A 24,053-nucleotide genomic window follows, 5' to 3' on the forward strand; every position below is an offset into this window, starting at 1 on the left:
CCTGGCCAATATGGTAAAACTCCGTCTCTACTAAAAATAGAAAAATTAGCCAGGCATGGTGGCGGGTGCCTGTAGTCCCAGCTACCCAGGAGGCTGAGGGAGGAGAATCGCTTTAACCCAGAAGGCAGAGGCTTCAGTGAGCCAAGATCGTGCCCCTGAATTCCAGCCTGGGCAACAGAGTGAGACTCCATCTCAAAAAAACAAAAACGAAAAACAAAACAAACAAAAAAAACCTCTCATTTTCTTTTCCTTCTGTGTTTTTTTTTTTTTTTTTGAGATGGAGTCTTTTTTTTTGGAGATGGAGTCGCCCAGAGTGGAGTGCAGTGGCATGATCTCGGCTCACTGCAAGCTCTGCCTCCCGGGTTCCAGCAATTCTCCTGCCTCAGCCTCCTGAGTAGCTGGGACTACAGGCGCAAGCTGCCACGCACAGCTAATTTTTTGAATTTTAGTACAGACAGGGTTTCATCGTGTTGCCCAGGCTGGTCTCAAACTCCTGAACTCAGGCAATATGCCCGCCTCAGCCTCCCAAAGTGCTAGGATTACAGGTGTTAGCCACGGTGCCCAGCCAAAACTCTCATTGTCTTTCCTACAAAACAGGCTTCCTGTTAACAACAGCTGCTATCAAAGAGTCATCCTTAATCTTATTCAGGTAACCACAAACTTTGTTCTTTAAATGGAGACAACTTTGAGAGTAAAAGGGATTTGCAGTTAATAATAGTTCTGGAGTACCAGATGTATTCAAGTCTGTCCCAAGCAAACCAATAGGGATGATCACCTATACTTAGAGACAGAAATTCTAAGCTTAAATGCCAGATGAATCTTGAAGCCTGTCCAGATTTCCGGAAACACCTATGCTTTATTTTGTATATGAAAAGTATCATGTGAAAGGTCACCTCACAACTATGTCATAAGGAATGTGCTTCCTCTTTCTGGGTACAGAGGCAACAGGTTAAATTTCAGCCCCTGCACCACCCAGTGTATGCTGTGATGTGGAACACACTACTTACCATAACAGCAAAAAGCACATCATCTACTGATGTTTCCTATGAGCCAGACACTGTTTAGGCCTAGATCACTCCTCCTATCAAAGCCATGAGTAGACACTACTGACATCCCATATTTTATAGATGAGGAAATGGAGCCTTCGAGAAGTTACAACACAGTTAAAAAGGAGTGGCACTATGCTTCAAACTAAGGCAGTCTCTTCCAGAGCCCACCTTCTTAAATACTACCGCAGTACCTTCTCAAAGACATCACTGAAGAGGTGATGATTAAGTTGAGCCACAAAAACTGGGAGATCATGACAATGATAATGATCCTAACTATCCATTATTGGAAACTTTAGAGTATGCAACTCTGCTTAACCTTATGCATGGCATGATCTCATTTTACTCTCCTGGCTCTCCTAGGAAGCAATATTACTAAGCCCGTTTTACAGATGACGAAACTGAGGATTCTAGAGGCTAAGTAACTTGCCTAGGGTTGTGCAGCTATCATGGAGCAAATGCAGGATTTGAATTCAAGGCAAACTCCAGAGTCATCTTCACCATGTCAGAAGGTGCACTATGGAAGAAAGAATATGGATGAAGGCAGGAAGGAAACTGATGTGGCCACATGCTGGGAAACAGGCATAAAGAGAGGACAGTGAGGGAAAGGTAAATTGTGACTGTGTCATGCACAACTGACTGTGTATGCCACAGTGAGTTAAAACTGAATCCACTAAACAAGGAACAGTAGTAAGAAATTCTGAGCAAGAGTGTCTCAAAGGGATCCAGGTTTTCACATGTTTATGATGTTAATGGACAGGTTATTTATAAAGAAAATATATATTTATGTAAAGTTGTTTTTCAGTGCTACATCTAGCACCTGATGACTCTGGGAACAATTTGATTTTTGCATATCAAATACTTTTAGCACTGTTATTTTTCCCCTGTTATCCACATCCCATCTGTTTCCTCTTCCCCATACTGAAGTGACTGGTATATTTGCTCAAATAAAAGCCTGAAGACGAAAAAAAAATTCTAATACTTGGCTCACATTTAATTTGAGAGAAATAACAGACTCCCAAATCTCTTAGCTTGTTCCATGTTGAATGAAAGAAAAAAAATTACATAATTGAGATAGCTTGTTTACTTACCCAATTTTCATCCTAAGGTAGATCAAGTAATATAACTCTTTTAAACCTTCTCAATTCATTTCCTGACTTTTTTGTCTGTAGCCTAGAAAACTCAAGTGAAGCCTTAGTACTATTTGCGAACATCTGTTAAATATTGCCAATGCCTGTTACAACCACCTTGGGGAATAGCGTAGCATCTTAAAAGCATACTTCCATATGTAATACTTATTCTGTTGCAATGTAAAGAAAGTATGATTCTCATTTCCTTTAAAAATTATGCAACATTTGACTTACATGCTCATCTACCTAGAAAATATCAACCAACAGCATACGAGTCATTATATATTCATTATCAAGTTATCTGACAAGTTGTATAAAAAATATAGCTTCACACTTGGGTGTTATTGAAAAGTATTGAAAATTTTTATTTTTATCTGCTGTTGATGTTTTTAATAGTTGTTTTGTATTTCGTTTACGATAGCTCAAAACACTGGCTCTGTTCAATCCAAAAAAGAAGAAAAAAAGAAAGAGAACTTGGTGAGTGCCTCATTTGTGTGAAACATGTGTTTCATTTATCTTGGTTGCTATCTCAATCATTCCTCGAAGTACGTATTGTCCCCTATTTTATAGTCAAGTAAATTGTGGTTTAGGGTAATCAGTCAAAGTAGAGCTGGAGTGGGAGCTCTGTTCTGACTGTATAGCCCATGTGTCTTCTAAGCCTTGAAGCAAAGAGACAAACGTTTTCAAGATTCCAAACACTACTTTCAGAAGCAACTGCTACATGATCATCAAGCCCATTCTTCCTTTTCCTAAGCATGGATTGAAACTGTATTTCCCAGCCACCCTTGAAGTTGGTTGAGATCATGCGATCACTTTTAGCTGAAATGATATAGTCTGTGCAAATTCCTACATGCAATCCTCCATGGTTGTTTTGCCTTTTGAGTGGCTGGAATGGGCATACTTTCCAGGTCATCTTTGGGAGCCATGTGTGGAAGACAGCGGAATGAAAAACAAAAGGAGCCTAGGTTCCTGCAGCAGACCAAGAACATCATGCTAGATGTTTATGTGATTAAGAAATAAATCCTTCTTGCACCAGGCTACTGGGAATGGGGTAGCTTATGTGCTTCAGATGCTAGCATTACCTAATATGCCAGTACAGAGAAAAACAATCCAAAAATAGCTACAAGATGAAATAACGCAATCTAGAGATTATCATAAAACCTTAAAATAATATTTTGGAAAAAAATATTTAATATTTAGACAATGTTCATTTTATAATATAGAATTTTAAAACAAAAATTATAAACAAAACTGTACTTAGTACCTTACCATATTTAGAAACAAGTTCATTCTCTCTCAATTATGTCATATACATATGTACACAGAAATTAATATTGCTGAATGAAGGCATGCATAAGAAAAATGAAAGAAAATATGTTAATATTAGTACAAGTTTCCTCTAAGTAATGAGATTAGAAGATATTTTTTACTTCTTTGTACTTTCCTATATTTTCCAATATCAAAATAATGAGCATGTTCCTTTGATAATCAGAAAAGATTTGTGTAATTATGTTTAAGATTTCTTTAAAAGGGGCAATCCACCCAGACAGATTACAGCAGTGAGGTCCTATGTCATTCACCCTAGGTAAAGTTTTTCTGCATTTATAGCCCATAAAGTATCCTCTGAACTTTCAAAACTGCCAAACTTTACACTGGGGTGAGTCAAAGGCCCCAGGGAATAATATTTCATGGGAAAGTCCTGGAAGATGAGACCATATGCCAACATAACTTCTTTGTCCATTCTCAATGAGGTAGCTTTAAAAAAACAAGTCAGCCAGGCCTATAATCTTCCCACCTTGACCTCCCAAAAGCCAGCAATTTGGGAGGCCAAGGTGGGAAGATCACTTGAGGCCAGGAGTTTGAGACAATCCTGGGCAACATGGTGAAACTCCGTGTCTATTAAAAATATAAAAATTAGCTGGGCATAGTGGTGCACGCCTATAATCCCAGATACTCAGGGTGCTAAGGCATGAGAATTGCCTGAACCCAGGAGGCAGAGGTTGCAGTGAGCTAAGATAGCACCCCCTAACTCCACCTGGGGCAACAGAAAGAAACTGTGTCTCAAAAAATTAAAAAATTAAAAATTAAAAAAATAAGAATAAACACAAGATAATACATAACTCCATTAATGACACACCGAAAAGACAGAAAGTAAAATTATGTTAGTTACCATGGATACACAATCATGGGCATGAAGAGATCTGGTGATACTCAGTACCAGTCATTAAACGAAAGTCTTTCCCTTTGGTTTAGATGAAGATTCCAGGAGATAATATTTGTGAAATGCTCAGCACAATACTAGGCACATGGTAAAGGCCCAAAGCTTAAATGCCACCACTATTATTTCTATTGGTTAAACTGTAAGAAGAATTAATGCTTGCTTTAGTAGACTGTTAAAATTGAAGTTAAGGCATTGAGTTTCAAAGTACTGTTCTCATTTGTTTCTTAGGAAACTGAAAGGAAGCTACATGTACACGCCCATAAAGCCTGCCTGCCTACAACCCGCCTTGATCTCTCCCTTCACTCTGCAGGTCTCCTGCTGCTTCTATTCAGTGAATACCACAAGACACTTAGGGAAAAGATATTCTAGCACAGAGAAATTCTAAGGAGATGACCAGAGAAGACCATTTATATTTGCAGACTTAGGAAGAAGAAAAAATAACATTTTATAAAAGGGGGATCTCTTTGCAAAAATACATACAATAGAAAAATGTCATTAAAAGCTACAACTTGTTGAATGGGATATCCTCTTTATAAATACAGTTAGGGAAAACCATCAATTTCATTTCAGGTGCTCCTTTAAGGAGCATTTGCAAGTGAGCATGAGCAAGTGAACATTTTCTGAATAACAATATTTATTTGTGAGCATCTACTGTCTCTGAGGACCTATGAGAAGCACTCTATCTGGATGAGACCAGGTTCTTAGCAGCAAGCAACAGAAATTAACTCTAGGTGAAATAAGCATGAACTAAATTACAAAAAAGAAATTGGAAGGCTCACATAATCACCAAGAAGTCAGGAGAATCAGACTTAAAAAATGGGAAGGAAGCAAAGAGGCCAACAGCAGCCAGGAACGCAATCAAACCACACCACAGAAACCATCTATCTGGCGAGGACACCACTGTTATTCCTAGAAAGCAGATACTGCTTCAACCTCTTATGGACCACATATGCCATTACCCTAGGAGCAGCTTTATATTATTGACTCCAAAGGCAAAATAATGGGCAGCTGATATGTTGGTAAAATGAAAACTTACTTCACAAAAATCAATGTTATCCTTGTCTGTCATTATAAGACAAAAATGACCATCATCTCAACAAAAAGGATATTAAGATCTTTTTGCAAGATCCTAACCACATGTGATAGGACAAAGCCACGACAATCAGAGGCTTGCAATGTATTTAATTGCCTATAGGATTAATAGTACATGTCAATCAGTAGCCAATGGGCAGCAATTCCTTTTTTACATAAAATACAATTCCTTAATGGTGTAAAGTAATTCACCAGGCTTTAGGACGCGATTACATAAAACCAAAAGAGCAAGTTATCATATTGACGAATGGAAACATGTTATAGCTGAAAGCAATCAAAAACTAGCCAAGTTCAATAAAAGCTCCTTATCTCCATTTTAGGATGCATGTCATTAGCTCAGAGAAGATTAATTTCTCCATTCATAGTTCAATTTTCTTTCCTGACAAAAAATAAAAATGTGAGTTTTTGAAATGCAATTTTCTTGCTTAATCAAATGGTAAGAGTCTCATGTCAACATGCATGGAATAATTAATAAATTGTGGAGATTCTAAAAACTGAAAGGTAGTGGTCCTAGACACGATTCATCTAAGTTTATATAAAAATGCTTTTTTAAGACAGGTCTTTCCAGTGATATGAGAGACAAAATCCTTCATTTACCTTCAAAGAGAACTGAAAAGGTAACATGAAGATCAGTCATTCACACAGTAGGTATTCTGTAATGATCTGCTGACTGTATTCATTAATGTAATCCATAAGAGAAGAAAAGTATGTACTTAATAAGCCTCCTAAAAAAATTGTATGCAACGTAAACAACTCCTCCTTTAAAGCGTGATTATAAAAGGTGGCTCCGATAAATGGCAGCAGCAATGAATATTATCCACATTAAAAACTTAATTCAAACTAAATTTGCTCTCTCAGAGACGAATCCATTTTCTATGCAAGAAAATGAGGATCTCACTCAACATCTTACCATTATGAACAGTGTTTCAGAAACAAAATGTTTGCATTACCCATTTTAAACAAATGTTCAAATTAACAAGCTTTCCCTAACTACACAGCAAAAGGTTCTATTTGCTCAGAGATAAAACCAAATGAATCATTAAGAAAATACCTGCAGATGACACAGTTTCTATATATTGCACCTTAAAATCTGCCATGTCTTCTAATTTGATTATTATGCATTTTCCATCTTTAAAATGCTGACCCACACATAAAAATCTCCCAAGAATATCATCACCAAGTTAGCAAAAAGGAAAATGCCAGGGGAGATTTAATCTAATCTGATTGGATTAAAATCCCATCATCTTTGTCAATTAGCTCTACAATCTCGGCATGTTTTTTTAACTTTATCTTGCCTGTTTCCTTGCTTGTAAAATGACATAAGCAATGACTGAATTTGGCAACCAACTGGATATAATAGACATGAGAGATATTAAGGATGCAGAGGTATTTCAGCTGGGTAAGCACGGTGGCGAGAAGAGGAAGAGAAGGTTTGGAGCAACCAAGAGATGACAAGTTCCATTTGGGTCAGGTGTGCCAAAGACACCCATGAACAAGCGGTCAACAGACAAGTAGGAATGCAGGTTCAGGCACAAAGAGACAATTCGCACAGAGGTCACCCTGGAAATCACAGACATCACATTTATTTTCAAAATATTTTATAAAATGTCATTTCAAAACACATCAAAATATGAATAAAGTAGAAAGGTAAGCAAATACCTTTCAATTATTTACAAATCTTTCTAATTAAAATATGAACTCTCCTAACACATGATTAGCAGGATAGTTATTATGATGTCTCTGAACCTCCTGGAATTTGCTGCCATTGACGACAATGATGATGATGATGATGATGACAGCAATAAATCTTATATAGCACTTTCTGAATGTTAAACACATTATCATCCTAGGCAATTTTCTCCCATGATAGTATCATAATTATACGGTGAAGGTCCCATTTTTTCAGTACAATCAGGAAGATGTGTGCAAAATCTAGCTTTAATCTTAACCTCAAATCTATTTGCTAAAATTTCAATTGTGCTCTTGGTTCTGTCAATCTTGTGGTGACAAGAATGTAAATACTCTGAATTTTTGCCAGATTCTTCTTGCTTTGCTCTCTCCAGCTAATCTCAGTGATGTGCACACAATTTTTATATTTATGATCAACTCTTTTCACTTTTAACCAACTAGAATTGGTTCCATATCCTCTTCTAATGCTATAAATTTCCCCTTAGACCAAAACGATTCAACAACAGAAATCAGAGGAGTCCTTCCTTCTACCAAAACTACTCACTGAGTACAGGAAGGATTACTGATTCATTCACCAAATAAGGAGCTTGAATTTTCCAAATTGCTGTTTAGCCCTAGACAGGAACAGGCCCTCTGTTGGCCATACCACCTTAAGGAGCATCACAGATATGCACAGGTGAAACCTGAGTGCACACACACTCACATGCTCCTATATGCACACACACACAACCATGCATCATTCTCCATTCCTTTATCCAGTTTGATTTTGTCAATCCTTTTATCATTCTCAACCCTTTATCCAGTTTGTATTTCTTGAAAGCGTACCTGAAGAACTAATTTTCTTTTACTTAAAATTGCTTTATTGTCTCTTTTTTTTTCCCTCCCTTGTCCCAGCTCCAGCATGTCAATGCAACACTGTTCATTCCTCCAGAGCAGAAATTCTATTGAAAGCATGATACAACCAGGTGCAATGGCTCTCGGCTGTAATCCCAGCACTTCGAGAGGCTGAGGCAGGAGGATCACTTGAGGCCAAACTGGGCAACATAGAGAGACCCCATCTCTACAAAAAATAAAGATATAAAAATTAGCCAGGTATGGTGGTGTGCGCCTGTAGTCCTAGCTACTGTGGAGGCTGACGTGGGAGGATCAGTCAAGCCCAGGAGTTGGAGATTGCGGTGAACTATGATTATACCACTGCACTCCAGCCTGGGTGACGGAGTGAGACCCTGTCTCTAAAAGAAGTCAAAAATAAATGCAAATAAAAATAAAAAGCATAGTATACAATCTCCAACCACAATACAATGGCTAAATGTTCATAAAACAAACCCATAACTAAGAAGTCAATTAGTTCACTAAGTACATATCTCCAGGAATATCTCAAAGAGATTATCTGTTATGCCTAAGAGAGGTGAGGGGAGTAATCAACTGGCTTCCAGAATTATCTTAAAAAACTTAGTTATACCTGTAATGCTAGTGCTTCAAAGAAAATAACGGGGAAATAAGATCAAAGACCAACTTGAACTTTACATTTCTTTGCTCTCACTTCCCAATCCCCAAACCACAAGAGTATAAAACAAAAATGATCCTTTCTTACGAAAAGGCTGGAATACAGTACTAACCTTTACTGAGTCTATTATCACAGTTCACTGAGGAGCTCTCATCCAGGTTTAGATCTAATTTTACTGGGATTTTCTCATGGTAAAAACCAATCTTGATAGTTTTTAAAAATGAAATTAATTTTCATTTATTAAAATATAAGTCACTTCAATTTCTACATTTAATCTGAAAATTACAAATTAATTTTATTTCTAGAACGTAAATTCTATGAAGAAAAAGGGTTTGCCTGTCTTCCACAGCTGTGTCCACAGTGCCTAGTACATGGTTGACCCTCAATAAATCTTTGTTCCAGAAAAGAACACATATACATTTCAACTGACATAACATAGAAAGGGTCTGGTGTATTAGCATCTGGGAGAACTTTAAAAAGTTCAAAGAACAATTACTAGCTGAAGTACCTACGCACTTACTCTTAAAAGAGCATAGAAAATCAGAAAATTGAAATATGGAGAGTGCCTCTATCTTACACTCTCAACCTTTGCTACTGATCCCTGGAAAAGACTGAGTTGTTACTCACAATTCTTTATTTTTAGTGGGAAACAACTGCATTCCCAAGGCTGAAGGATGCACATGCAAATCCTTCTGGTGTCCATATCTGTACTGTGCTAGATGGTAGCCACTAGCCACATGAGTCTCTTGAGTACCTGAAATGTGACTAGTCTGAAATGAGATGTGCTGGAAGCATAGAATTCCAACCAGGTTGCCGAAGATCGGGACAAAGAAATGAACACAAAATATCCCGTTGGTAACTCCATTAATTCCATGCTGAAATGATGTTGTTTTAGATATACTGGAGTAAACAGAATGTATTATGAACATTAATTTTACCCATTTATTTTTCATTTTTTTAATGTGACTGTTAGAAAACTTTAAAATACTTATGTGGCTCACATTATACTCCTACTAGACAGTGGCAATCCAGACTGATACCTAGAGAGTCTGCATGCCACACAGAGGCGGATGCTCACTGAAAGGCAGCGAGCAGGACCTGATCCCTAATATCTGGATCTGTAAGTAGGAAAACTGGCTAGATGTTCTACCACACAACAATCTCCCTTTGATATGGTTTGGCTGTCTACACCCTAATCTCACCATGAATTGTAATAATCCCCACATGTCAAGGGTGGGGCCAGGTGGAGATAACTGAATCACTAGGGCAGTTTTCCCCATACTGTTCTAATGGTAGTGAGTAAGTCTCACGAGATCTAACGGTTTTATAAATGGGAGTTCCCCTGCACGAGTTCTTGTCTGCCACCATGTAAGACATTCCTTTGCTCTTCCTTTGCCTTCCACTATGATTGTGAGGTCTTCGCAGCCATGTGGAACTGTGAGTCCACTAAACCTCTTTCCTTTATAAATTACCCAGTCTAAGGAATGTCTTTATTAGAAGGATGAGAATAGACTAATACACTCTTAAAGACTCCTAATAGCATTGAGAAATAAGTACTATTAGCTTTGGCCCTACAGATAAAGAAACTGAGGCAAGGACGGAAAAGGTATTTCTGCAAAATTACAAAGCTGGTAAAAGGGAGGGCAAAACACTGAAGCAAAGTTAGCTTGATTTTAAAGTCATGCTCTTGCCTTTGGTCTCCTCCAGTCACTCAGATGGTGCTCTCCCCATGTTCTAAGGGACTTAAAGAAGGATGTCAACAACTGATTCATCCTGCAATGAATGGCTTCTCAAGCCCTTCAGCCATGTTTCTCCCAGCCACTAACCCACAGCTGACAAAACTGGGTGAAATAGTGACTAAAACCTCTGAAAAACTACCGTGGAGCAACATTCCATGTGCTGCTATCTCATGTAAAAATAAATTTTTCCTAAATTGATGATTTTTGCTTCTTTAAATTGCAGTTATCATTTCCTTTGTTAGTTAATATGGATCACAATTTCCTTTTGTGTCATCAAATATTGTTGAAGGCTTCCATCCATTCCCTCCACACATTATTGAACCATGCTCCACTGTTGCATGATTCTTCATTTCAAAAAGAGCTGGGATGAAAACACCTTCATGCTCATACTGTAAGAATTTCTGAGGATACACCCTCCCTAAGGGATACTGAAAAGAAAGGGAAGTTGTCTGTTGTTCTAAATTTTTTTTTTTTTTTTTTTAAGAGATAGGGTCTCACTCTGTCACCCAGGCTAGAGTATATTAGTGTGATCATAGCCCACTGCAATCTCAAACTCCTGGGCTCAAGTGATCCTCCTGCCTAGGCCTCCAAAGTAGCTAGGACTACAGACATATACCACCATACTAGGCTAATTTTTTTAGTTTTTGTATAAATGGGTTCTGCTATGTTGCCCAGGCTGGTCTCAAACTCCTGGACTCAAGTGATCCTCCCTCCTCAGCCTCTCAAAGTACTGAGATTATAGGCATGAGCCACCCCACAGAGCCTGTTCTAAGGTTTTTGACACTTAGGCCAAGTGCCTCCAGTGGGTGATCCTGGCGGAACTGAGGACACAGAGGTGCCTGTGAATCTCATGCAGCATGGGTTAGGCAGGGCCCGGTCTAGAGGAAACCTCTAGGTGCACCAGGAAAGAAGGGCTCTATTCTCCTACACCCAGGTCATCACACTGAAGGCTGTTCTGTGATTCCACATCTCCTCCCAGGTCAGCAGGACTGAAGACTCAAGGGACAAAGCTCTGAAAGCAGACCCCTCCCCTCATCCTGCAGTCACCACGTGATTCCTGCACACTTACACACATGTACACGAGGCAATCTGGACTTTTTTGTTTTTGCAATTTTAAGCTCTCCCCTGTATCTGTCCCTCTCAGTTTAACCCACAACAACAACAAAAAATTAACTAGTGGGAAACTGCTACCTGTGAATTCACTGATTTGGGCAAGTATATTTCACCCATTATGAATAAGCTTACTTAGTCTCTTAGCAGCCTCGAGAGCTTCATTCGCAGTGTCTGCTACAAAGAATCTTTGAACTCTCACTCCGTTGTCAGACATCAGTTTCTTGCTCTGGTATTCCTGCAGGTTCAGCCATCTTCTGGAGGTTAATTGAACTGCCTACAGAAATTGAAGGAGAGAGGTAAGAACACTCATTAATAGCAAGAAAAATAAAAGTCAACCTATATGGCCAGGCTTAGAGGTAATGTCGACTGGCAATCAGCAACCCAGAATTGAGAGAAGCAAAAACAAAAAAAAAAAAAAAAAAAAAAAAAATCCACTTAAATTCATGCTTAATTATTTTTTGACAAAAATTGTTAAGGAAAACTATACACACACAAATGAATGCAGGTTTTTTAAAAATGCTGAAAGCTGAGTGAGGTCTGTGATCTAGTTAATAATATTACATAAATATCAATTTCCTGCTTTTGATATTGTACCACAACTATACGAGGTGTCAAAATTAGGGGAAGCTGGATGAAGGGTACATGGGGCTGCTATACTATTTTTGCAACTTCCCGTGAGTCTACAAGTATTTCACAATAAGTTACTTTAAAAACTGTTAAGGACTCTATTATATGGATATGGCTCCCCACCTCTCACCCCAAATAAATAAAGAGCATAGCATTATTTTAATAACTGTATATAGATTGTTAATCATTGTAAGGTTTTTCAGGAAATTTGTTTAAACACTCTGAAGTCACTGGGCCACAGACTAATTCATTTCTTTACCATAGTTTTTAACAGAGTCTAGGTAGGGCCATTGTGTGTTTAACGAGATTATCTCTTTCATGCGCCAAGGTTGAGTGCAATAACCTGAAAGATTCACCATTAATTAAACTAGTTCCTAAACTGCAACTTGTGTATTAAAGGAATCTCGGCTTAAGTTTCAAGTAGAAGTGGTTTTCCAACATGTACTACGTGTTTTTATCTGCGTTAAAAGGACATAGTCAAAGGACACAATAACATGAACAAATAAATTCTTTACATTTTATCCAATATCAACAGTATTCCCTACCAAATCCATAAGCCCCATTTTTAAAAGGAAAAAAAAAAAAAGGAAAAATGAATACATTTAATGTAAGCTCCTTTCCATCCATGAGTCCTAGGCAAAGGAAACACTACTCACAAGAGGTAGGATGACAATATCATTAATGCACAAACCAAAACATCAATCACGCAACTGGATCACAAGACTGGTAGTACATGGACATCACCTGACACAATCTCTACTGGCTTCTGTCCATGGCTTTGGTGGATGTCCAAGGCAGTGTCACACAGACCATAAAAGTGAGGCCCACAGGGCTTCATCACATGGAGCCATTACCTTTCAGGACATCTACTGTGTCCTTACAATGTCATTTTCTTCTGGTATCCCCATGCTATGATGTACTCATGGAGCTCTTTTGAAATAGGGTGATTCAAAGCTCTAGAACCCCACAACTAGACTGTGTTCTACTAAAGGGTAGAAAGTGTGCCTTAAACTTCTCTGTATCTCTATGAAGAAGGTGACAGTGCTTGACATATGAAAGACACCCAAAAAAATGCCACTTAGATGGCCAAATGAATCAACCCTGCCTTTTGTCTCCTGATACAGACAACTTTTCATTCCCAAAACTGGCCACCTCTAAAAATAAAAAAGTACAAGTTAATCCTTAAGACCTGAAATAAACATAATACAATATATACACAGTGGTAAAAAAATTCAAATTTCAACATGATAAAGCCTAAAGATAGCTCTCTGTTCTGTCCTTGTAGCTGCTGGTAATGATGGTTTGGTTTTGTTTTCAACATTGAAGTGGCCTATACTTCTTCTTTAGAAATAAATAATACTGGGATAAACATAAATTGCCAGACAAGCAATGCTCACATCATTTACTATATATTATTTTTTAACTATACATTATTTCTTAATCTTACTTTTTAAGTCTTCATGAAACATTAGTAATTTGAAAAACACAAACTTCTGTAAATGAACATACTCAAAGGCTTTATAGTCTTAATAGCGTGTTATATAACATACAAAGAAAAATACAAGTTTAAGGCATTTAGCGAAAAAGCTCCTTAGTGAAAGAAAACATTAAACATTAGCTGTGTGCTATTATCTAGGACCACTCTTAAAAGGCAAATGGGAACAATCAATAGATTATGTCTACGTTGACATACCAATTTAAAGCCATTAACCAAAGAAGAAAAAATATAGTTTGAAAAGAGCATTTGAGGGAGACTAAAAACAGCCACAATGTGGTTGTGGTCAATTCCTTTTCATCAGAACACTTGACGTATTAATTTTAGATATGTTAATGCAATCTGCTGAAAACTAATTGCAATTGATCCAGAGGCCAGCTTCACAGACATATAACATATATTGACTGTTTCCACACTGACTCAAATGAAAGCCAGCTTAAAGTCTGTTGCTCTTAAATTGAAAACCAGGACAGTAAGCACAGTTCCAAAACCACTGATGACACCCAGTTATCAGTCCACAAAGGAATTCTTTTACAGAATAATCACCTATTTTTGTCAATCCAAAACTTGGAAGAGTAGGACCCTGACTGGCTCTAAAACTTCAAGACAACTCCACTTACTAAGAATTTATAGCTGGGTGTGGGCAGATGCAGTGGTTCACACCTGTAATCCCAGTATCTTGAGAGACTGACGCAGGAAGATTGCTTGAGCCCAGTAGTTCAAGACCAGCCTGGCCAACATAGTGAGACTCTGCCTCTACACAAGGTAAAAACATTAGCTGGGTGTGGTGGTGCATGCCCATAGTCCCAGCTAATTGGGTGGCTGCGGCTGGAGGATAACTTGAGCCTGTAGGCTGAGGCTGCAGTGAGCTATGATTGTGCCACTGCACTCCAGCCTGGGTGACAGAGAGAGACTCAGTCTCAAAAAAAAAAAATCATAACTGTGATAAATCTACAGAAAAATAATTTATGTTTACTTCTGCATTTTCAGTTGTAAAAAAGGGTGAGGAGAAATCTGCTATGCAAATGGATGGTAGAAAGTATGCTGGAAATGTAATATAAACTGCTGAATAGTAATGATAATAGTTCCATCTACTATTAATTGAGCATTTATCTTGAGTTAGGCATTATATTAAATATTCATGTTTCATGGTTAAAACAATCAGGAAATGTCAAGAATTATTCTCTCTCTCTGTAGCTGTCATTAGTGCAAATCAAGAAATATCCCCAGTCTTCTTCCCTCTAGGCACTTCCTTACGTCAGCTGAAGTTAAGTGATGCCATTATCTACTACCTAGAGTTAGCATCAGATCTCCCAGGTTAGAGGCTCAGTCCCACAGGACTATACCCACTTCAGATGCCAGGCACAAGCCTCAGGTTATTTTACCTGTGCTTCTGACCAATCAGCTATCAACTGGGAGTCCCCAAGACCCCTTCCTCGGGTTTAATAAAGTTTATAGGATGGCTAACAGAGCTCACAAAAACCACTGCTGACATTTACCAGTTATTTATAAAGGATACGACAAAAGACACTGGTGAACAGCCAGATGGAAGAGGTGTACATAACAAAGTAAGTCCATGGAGCTTCCATGCCCTTTCTGGGAGTACCACCTTCCAGATACCACCATATATTTGGCAATCTGGAAGCTCTCCAAACCTTGTCCTCTTAAGGTTTTATGGTTTTATTATATAGGCATGATTGTTACCTCATTAGCCATTGGCGATTAAGTCAACTTTCAGTCCCTCTCTCTTCCCCAGAGACTGGGAGGATGGGGCCGAAAGTCTCAATCCTCTAATTATGCCTTGGGCTTTCTAGTAACCAGTCACAATCCTGAAGCTACCTAGGGGACTCCAACCACTAGTCATCTCATTAAGGTACAAAAGACACTCATCACTTCAGATATCCCAAGGGTCTTAGGAACTGTGTGTCAGGAACCAGAGGTAAAGACCAAATATGTTATTTTTTTATTATATCACAGTATCATATCAATTAACTAGTTCCAGCCAGTAAGTTGTGAGTACATATGTTGCGTGACGCATTCAGGCCAACAGTTAATTGCCATCCCTCCCACCCCATCCAAGTTCGCCCTCTCTAGATATGCAGAATGGCAACATTCAAGATGGCAGCTGATCTATCAGCCAGGGACCAGAGTAAGGATGGTCATATACCAAGTGACTTTACATAAATGTGTAGTAAAAAATACACCTTTGTGGATTTTTAGCCACCGAAATTCTGGCGGTTGTTACTATTGCACAACCTTTTTGCCCAATCGGCTTTACTGACCAATAAAGCCATGTTACAAATTAGGAAACTGGGGCTGAACTTGCCTAAGATCACAGGTTACTAAGAAACAGTAAAGCTTCTGGATCAATTGGGTAACACTGTTGGTTCCCTGTGTTTGTATTATGGCCCCAGAGGCTCTGTGGTGATACAGACTAAGAAAAGAGATAAGTAAAATACTGTCCCTTTTGTCAAAAGTCTACCAGGAATAGGGCTTTCATGAAATGCTGACAGAGCTCATGTAAGGTAAAATGTAACTACTCCAGGCTTTGGGAGGGAGGGAGGTGGAGATGTGAGTAGGTCTTGTCCTAAGATGCTAGAATGGTAGAAGTTTATTTCAACTCCTAAGAAGAGCTACCTGTTATGACCCTAAACTAACATCTTTGCTGCAGGAGACATGAAGAATCTCCCAGAGAATCCATGAATTCTAAAATGCAAGCAATGGAATGGAGTATAAAGATCATCTGCCCATGCCTTTCGATTGTTTCTGCCAGTCATTTGCCAGCCTGCCCTCAGGACCATTCCACAGGCTCTTCTGCCTAAACTTGGCACTCTGTTCAGAGACTGAACAATAGGGGGAAGACACCAGGCTTTGTTGTCCTCTTTGTGGGTGCAACGGCATCTCCTCTGAAGCTCCAGGTCTCTCCAGACAGCTCTTTCTTCCACATTCCAGCTCCCACTGCCTCCCCTGCCATGACTTCTGCTTCCAACAGCTGGCCCTGGACTCTGCCAACACCACTTCCTTCCTCTCCTACGGCTCACGGAAGATTCCTGCTGTTGTCCATCCATCTCTGTGTTGCCTTCCCAGCCTGTGTGCCTTACAATCTTTGTTAAATTCTATTAAATGACCTCAAGGAATCCCTGTCTTCCCGACCGGGCCCTTACTGACTCAGTGCTTCGCAGGTTGAAGGTAAAGGGGAATGGCAGGATCCACTTTTACAAAGGTATTTGGGACCCTATACTGGAGAAGTTTCCCAGTTAGTCACATCTTTCAAATATTGGGGTTTCATGATACAAAGGGACCACTGGGGTCCTCAGTTTACAGTCAGGAACCTGGAGGCCTAATGAGGGAAAGTGACTTGCCTAGGGATCATATAGTAAGCCAGACGCCTGATGAAAGCTGGACTAATTCTTAGCTTCTTTCCTTCCTTCACATGGATTTTGGCAAAGTGACCATCTTAGGAACAGCATCATGTTCTTAAACTAGCTGGGGTAGGTGGGCACCTAGGTTTTATTCCCTTTGGACTTGTACAATATCCTTGCCATCCTTCCCTTCCTTCCTGTGTTTCTTTGATACAGCAAGCATTTCTAAGCTTGGAGGGGAACGGGAAAAACACAACTTAAAAGAAAAGCAGCACATAAAGATTTAAGGGCCTATGGGAACAAGGGAGCAGAAGCAGAAGAAAAAGAATGAAAAATGAGGCAGGGGACAAAGAAAACCAGGAGATAACAAGACAATGGCTAAGTGGGCAAAAACTGACATAAAAACTCCAAGCACAAAACTAGACAGCTACACAGAAAAAAAACAAAAAACAAAAAACGACATGCCCAAGAAATCATCCTTCGCCCCATGGTTTTAAAATTAGAGGTGTAGAGACAACTGAAATAGCACCTGGGGTGGGGAGGTGGGGGAATCAATAGAGAATATCAAAAGAAATGTCCCTGAGCTGGGTACCCCGAAAGGGAAAAGTGTCTACCCACTGGCTCTGCACTTGCTCCATCCTTCTTCAGCCCGACTTTGCACACTAGTATTGCTCACTTGGGAAGGCAGCATAAAGCAGTATTAGAAAGAGGCCAGGACTTACTAGTAATCAAGAAAACAGAAATTCAAACAAAACAGAAGAAGCCATTTTGCCAAAAGGAATGAAGATGCTACTGAACACAAACATACACACACACAAACACACACACACACACACACACACACACGAGATCTGATACTACTGTCGTTGAAGGTCTGGTGAAATGTACTTTCTCAGATACTACCCTTACAATAGAACACTAGTGCAACCACCTTCCAAAACAATTTGACAGTGTTTATGAAAACTAAAGCACCCTCATCCTCCGACCTGGTAAGTCTGCTTCCTGGGTATCTATCCTAGCAAAACATGTACCAGAGATACATGCAAGATCTTCTCTGTAGAATTGTACATAACAAAAGGATAAGATTGGAAATGATCCAAATGCCCATCAAATAAGAGACTGGCAAAACAAACTATAATATACTCTGACTGTGTAAAGTATTTAAAATTATCTATAGCAACACAGTATCACCATGTAACCATGTGTACCCCTACATTTCTCAGTTTCCTTGTAGCTAGTATGCCAAAACTTTTAAGAGACCATGTGCAATCCTCCAGAGCCCTATTTGTTAGCTACAAGGACCTGGAAGCCACATGTGGAGATGATGGAGTCACAGGTGAGATTAGGCTGGATTATAAGAGTTACAACATGGGGGATGTCACCTGACCCACATATGCATGACTGAGAAATAAACGCTTGATGTGTTAACCACTGAGATCTTAGGAATAACTCATTATAACAGCATTGACTAATCTAGCCTATTAAGTCTGAACATGGTAGCACTGATTATTCTACAAGGCACAAGACTAAAAAAACCCAACAAGTTGCAGAACAATATATACAGTAGAAGAATGTATATTAGACACACATGTTCACACATGAAGCAATAATGTGTATCTTCTAAGGATACATAAATGCATAAGTAAATGAATAAGAAAAGGTCCAGATAATGTTCACCAACCTACTGCCAGTAAACTTGGGAAGGGCAGACCAAGAAATTTCAACCTAATCTGTAATTTTAAAAAATTTTGTTCAATAAATTCATTTATTATTTGTTCCATAAATATCAATTTACTTAAAAGTAACATTGAGAAAAAGAAATACAAGCCAGGCTTTAACACAATGGTGTAGCCTTAAGTCTCTATGAACTTGTCTGCAAAACAAAGGGCTTGCCTCTTACTTAAATGAAGCGGGGTTCTTCAAATGTGGTATGAAATCGAGGTGGGTGAGCGAAAGTCGCATTTTCTGTTATACAGAACTACCACCTCTAATATAAACTCCTGCTGTTAGATATGAAGAGGCTCTTAAACCTCATTTCAAGCTCTCAACAGCAGTGACGACAGTGGAATACAAACAAGGAATTAGCTGTAAACTCAGAGGAAAATATATTTCCCTCTCATTACAGGCATGGCAACGAAGGCAGATGCTTGGTGGGCTGTGGCAAGTCAAAAGTTAGTATGTGTTTGTTATATTTTAGTTTCGCCAATGTTGTTCTGTATGCAAATTAGCACCGATAAATCTACCTTAGTCACGTTACCTAGGAAATATGAGGCCTCAAATAAACGTGTTGGTGCAAATGAAAAGACAGATATAACTCAATGTGTCTCAATATAAGTGTCATAAAATAAAAGGCCTGCTTGTTTAAAACAGGCTCTGATGAAGAAGGCACTTTAACTGTGCCATCCCATAAAAGAGATTAAGTGGAATCCTGTTTGTAAGAGGAAAAAAATAATACCAGTAATGCTGTTCTGTTTAGGCCTTAATATGATGACACCAGCATGTCAACTTCTCTTTCAGCATGAAAACATGCTACAGAAATAGGCAAGAAAAGTAACCATTGCGATTAGAAGCCTAAGCCTATGGAAAGGAACAAAATAATAATGTCAGATGTAGAAGGAAGAGTAGGAATGTGGGTACTGACACTGCTATTTTTCCCTCCACATTCAGGCTAAAGAGTGGTCTTCATTGAAAACAGAATGTCACTTTTGTTTAGCACTGCAATACTCTTCACCACTCTCCACTTGTGTTCTCCCTGTTTTGCACACTATAAGGAAATGAATCAACCAATTAATTAGCTCCCTGTGGCTGAGTTCTTAAACTCTAAAAGGGGTACAGAGAGATCCTACCTACCCTATGGATGGCAGAAATGGCAGCCGACATGAGTTTCACTTCCTCATTTATAAAATAGAGGATACTAACAGGCCCATCTTCAAAGGCTGTTGTAAAGATTAAATGAGTTAATATATGCAAATAAACTGAAATGGTGCCCATGACAAGTACTCAAAAAAAGTTACCCATTATTATTTAATTCAGAAATATAAAAGTGGAGGAAAGGTGTAACAAGTAGATATCTGGCAATCATTAAGATAAAAATAGGAGGTGATCATATAAATAATTTTGTTTTAATAGTACCCACTGAGCCCTGCTCATTGTTTTAAATACATTTGGGGAGGTATTTTTAAACTGTAATCATGGAATTTCTATACTTGAATCACTCAACAATCACAGAAAAAGAACAGTAATTGGCAAAAGGAAGAACTAGAAAAATCTCACATTCAGAAAGCATCTTAAAATGTGTTACTCAGGGCCGGGCGCAGTGGCTCACACCTGTAATACAAGCACTTTGGGAGGCCGAGGGGCACGGATTACAAGATCAAGAGATTGAGACCATCCTGGCCAGCATGGTGAAACCCCGTCTCTACTAAGAATACAAAAATTAGCCGGGCATGGTGGGCAGGCAGCTGTAGTCCCAGCTCCTCGGGAGGCTGAGGCAGGAGAATGGCTTCAACCCCGGAGGTGGAGGTTGCAGTGAGCCGAGATCGTGCCACTGCACTCCAGCCTGGGCGACAGAGCGAGACTCTGTCTCAAAAAGAAAACCTGTGCTAATTAGTATAAGTAAATTCACTTTTCATCTCATCTGAACTAGGTTATCCCATCTCACAGAAGAAGTCTGAAGGTGAAAGAAGTGGGTTAAATAGCTTGTCTAAGGCCACTCATCTGATAAAGAGAGAGGCAAGGTTCGAACCCAGGTCCCCCGGCCTTAAAAAAGCCCATGAGCTTTCTATTATTACATCTGACTTTTTCTCTTTTTAGTCAGTCTGTAAATGCTGTGTCAACTAAAAACTACTTGGAACCACCACAGACAAAAACTATACTGCCATTCCTGACCTAAAATTACTGTTTTCCATTTTAAAGTATGAACAAATAAAGCGGCTGACAAATTGGTAATGATAATAATGATGATATGGTACCTGAAAAGCCAGTGTTGAAGGGACGCAAAACTTAATTAGGGTGGATGGCTAGAGAAGAAAAGTGCTTTAAAGTTCCCGCATCAAGAGAAACAACACTTGAGTTATTCTTCATAGGACATCAGACTAGGATCAGACTAGCTGCCTGAGGCCATTTTTGTTCCATTGACAACACATCTCTGATAGTACCACATGTCTTATCTAAGGCCTCCAGCAGTAAAGCAAGCAGCATCAGTTTAAAATAATAGTAATAAAATCATCTGTACTTCCAAAAAAGAATTGACAGTTGAGCTTTCAGATTATCCAGAAACTGGATCATAGCAGGTTGCTATTTTAGAATTCATTCTTCTTGGGGTGCCTTGGCAAACTCTTACGTTGTTGAACTAAATCAAATACTAGTGAACATTTCTGAGTCCCATGAAGTTCCAGAAACTGTGTTATTCCACTTGGAAAGCATTACCTCGTGAAATTCTCCACATAAAGGAAGATACCAGCAGAAGTCCATTTTACAGATAAGCAAATGAAGGCTCAGAGTAACTAAGTGCCTGCTCAGGGTGACACAGCTGGTCAGAGGCAAAGCCATAATTCAAATACAGGTACGTCTGACTGAGGACCCGTGCCCTTTAATGAGGCAGTGCTGGTGTATCATCTCCCAGTGCACAAACATGGGCCCTGAGCCTTGAAGTCAACCGGGGCAAGAGAAGAAGCAGGAGGCTCTGATTTATAGATTTCACTGCAGGAAGGTACAGAGTTGTACCGAATATGAGGTTCAATGGGAAAATGGGAAGGTGTGAAAGAGAGGTTGCTGGATGGGTTTCACCAACTCAAAAGAATTAAGATTCACAAAGATACTGCCTTGTTCTTTTTTTCCTAGGTTCAGCAGAAAAGCAGGATGTATTTTAAGGAGCAAAGAAATGTAAAGCACTTTGTAGTAAGGACAAATGCCCAAAGGAGGGCTTGCTGCATAACTCTATACTGCTGCTCTGCCAGCAGCAAGAAAGAAAGGGAGGGAAAAAAAATACAACCTTGATAAACATTAGCATATTAGCACAATAGCAGAAACAAACGTATAAACGGCTCTAAAAATACCGAGCATCCTTTCAGAATCCCTGTCTGTTCCCTCCTGGAGAGTATGCTAGCTCAATCACATTGCAGAAGAAAATCACCTTAATTTTACCTTGTGAACAGAAGTAGGCAAGATTTATTTATAGATAAAGAAAACAAATTAAGGTAATATAAACATATACTGGCATTTAACTCCTACCAAGGAAATCGGCAGAACCTATACTTTGTTCATTCATTTAACAATTTTCCACTACATCCATAATGTGGTCACTGTGTTTGACATCCAAGATCTAGCAGTAATCAGCACAGACAAGTTCTTTGTGGTCACCAAGCTTTCGCCCTAGGAGGAGAGGCAGGGAAGAAAGACATGAACACATAAATGAAGAGTGTAATTACAGAGTAGCAAGTGCTATGAGGAAAATGAAAGACACATGATGAGGCTGGGTGAAGTGGCTCACACGTGTAATCCCAGCACTTTTGGAAGCCAAGGCAGGTGGATCACCTCAGGTCAGGAGTTCAAGACCAGCCTGGCCAACATGGTGAAACCCCATCTCTACTAAAAATACAAAAATTAGCTGGGTGTGCTGGCACGTACCTTTAATCCCAGGTACTCGGGAGGCTGAGGCAGGAGAATAGCTTGAACCCAGGTGGCGGAGGTTGCAGTGAGCCAAGACTGCACCACTACACTCCAGCCTGGGCAAAAGAGTGAGACTCCGTCTCAAAAAAAAAAAAAGAAGAAAAAAAAAAAAGAAAGACACATGATGAGCTGTGCAGGTCAATTTTAGACTGAGTGGTCACCTTTGAAGAAATGACATCTGTGCAGAAACCTGGAGACAGAAAAGAGGTACACCTGTGAACGAACTGAGGCAAAGCACAGCAGGCTGAGAGGCCAGCATGTTCCAAGGCTCTGGGGCAGGAAAGGGGTTGGTACGTGCACGAACGAGGGAGTATGGTGACAGAGGAGCACGACAATGCCAGCAGGGACCAGATAATGCGGGCGCTGGAAAGATAAATCCAGAGTTTAGACTTCATTCACTCAGTTTTAAACAGGGAAGTGAGAAGATCAAATTCACGTTTTAAAAAAGTCACTGTTTTCTCTTTGGAGAATAAAACCAATTGGTGAGAACTGCATTCAACCAGATTAAGGTTAGCAAACTTTTTCTATAAAGAGTCAGATAGTAAATATTTTAGGTTTGAGGCCAGTGGACTCTGTTGCACCTATTCAACTCTGCCTTTGTAGTGCAAACTACCATCAATCATATACAAATTAATGGGCATGGCTGTGTTCCAATAAAGCTTTATTTGGCTAGCAGGTCAGTGTGCTGATCCCTCAACTAGACTATAGAGAAGGGCAGTAGAGGTGGGGATAGAAAGAAATGAGGGGATTATGGATAAAGTTTGGTGATGAGGTAAAGCTTACTCGTGGATTAGATGTGGGTTTAAGGAAAAAAAAAAAGAAATCTAGTATTAGACACACACACATTTTACAATGTTAGTTTATATGCACATGGTAAATCTGATGTACTTGCTAGTCAAAAAAAGGCACTTCTTTCAAAACAATCTTAACGTCAAATCTTTTGCCCAAGCTGGCCTGTTATGGTTTGAATGTTTCTCCCCTCCAAAACTCATATTGGCACTTAATTTCCAACGTGGCAGTACTAGTGATGGGATCTGTAGGAGGTGACTGGGTTATAAGAGCTCTGCCCTCATGAATGGACCAATCCATTCAAGGATGAATGGATTAATGGGTTAATGGATTATCACAGGAATGAAATTGGTGGCTTTCTAAGAAAAAGAAGAAAGATCAGAGCTAGTACTCTTAGTCCCTTCACCATGCATCCCTTGGGGACTATGTAGAAGAGTTCTCAGAAGCAAGAAGGCCGTCATCAGATACAGCCCCTTGACCTTGGACTCCTCAGGCTTCATAACTGTAAGAAATAAATTCCTTTTCTTTATAAATGACCTAGTTTCAGGTTGTCTCTTATAAGCAACAGAAAAT

At 39.3% G+C, this 24,053-nt stretch overlaps 1 protein-coding gene across 2 annotated transcripts in view; it reads right to left on the reverse strand.

Annotated features, from left to right (window-relative positions):
- The window catches only part of SUCLG2 (succinate-CoA ligase, GDP-forming, beta subunit), a 296,753-nt gene that overhangs the window by 220,047 nt on the left and 52,653 nt on the right, over nt 1-24,053 (reverse strand). For both annotated transcript variants that reach the window (XM_011980355.1, XM_011980356.1), the window contains exon 2: nt 11,670-11,811. In XM_011980355.1, coding sequence (XP_011835745.1) covers nt 11,670-11,811 — 142 coding nt within the window. The remainder of the gene's footprint in view (nt 1-11,669; nt 11,812-24,053) is intronic.

The sequence above is a fragment of the Mandrillus leucophaeus genome, unplaced genomic scaffold (genome assembly GCF_000951045.1).
Source record: "Mandrillus leucophaeus isolate KB7577 unplaced genomic scaffold, Mleu.le_1.0 Scaffold210, whole genome shotgun sequence".
Lineage (NCBI taxonomy): Eukaryota > Metazoa > Chordata > Mammalia > Primates > Cercopithecidae > Mandrillus > Mandrillus leucophaeus.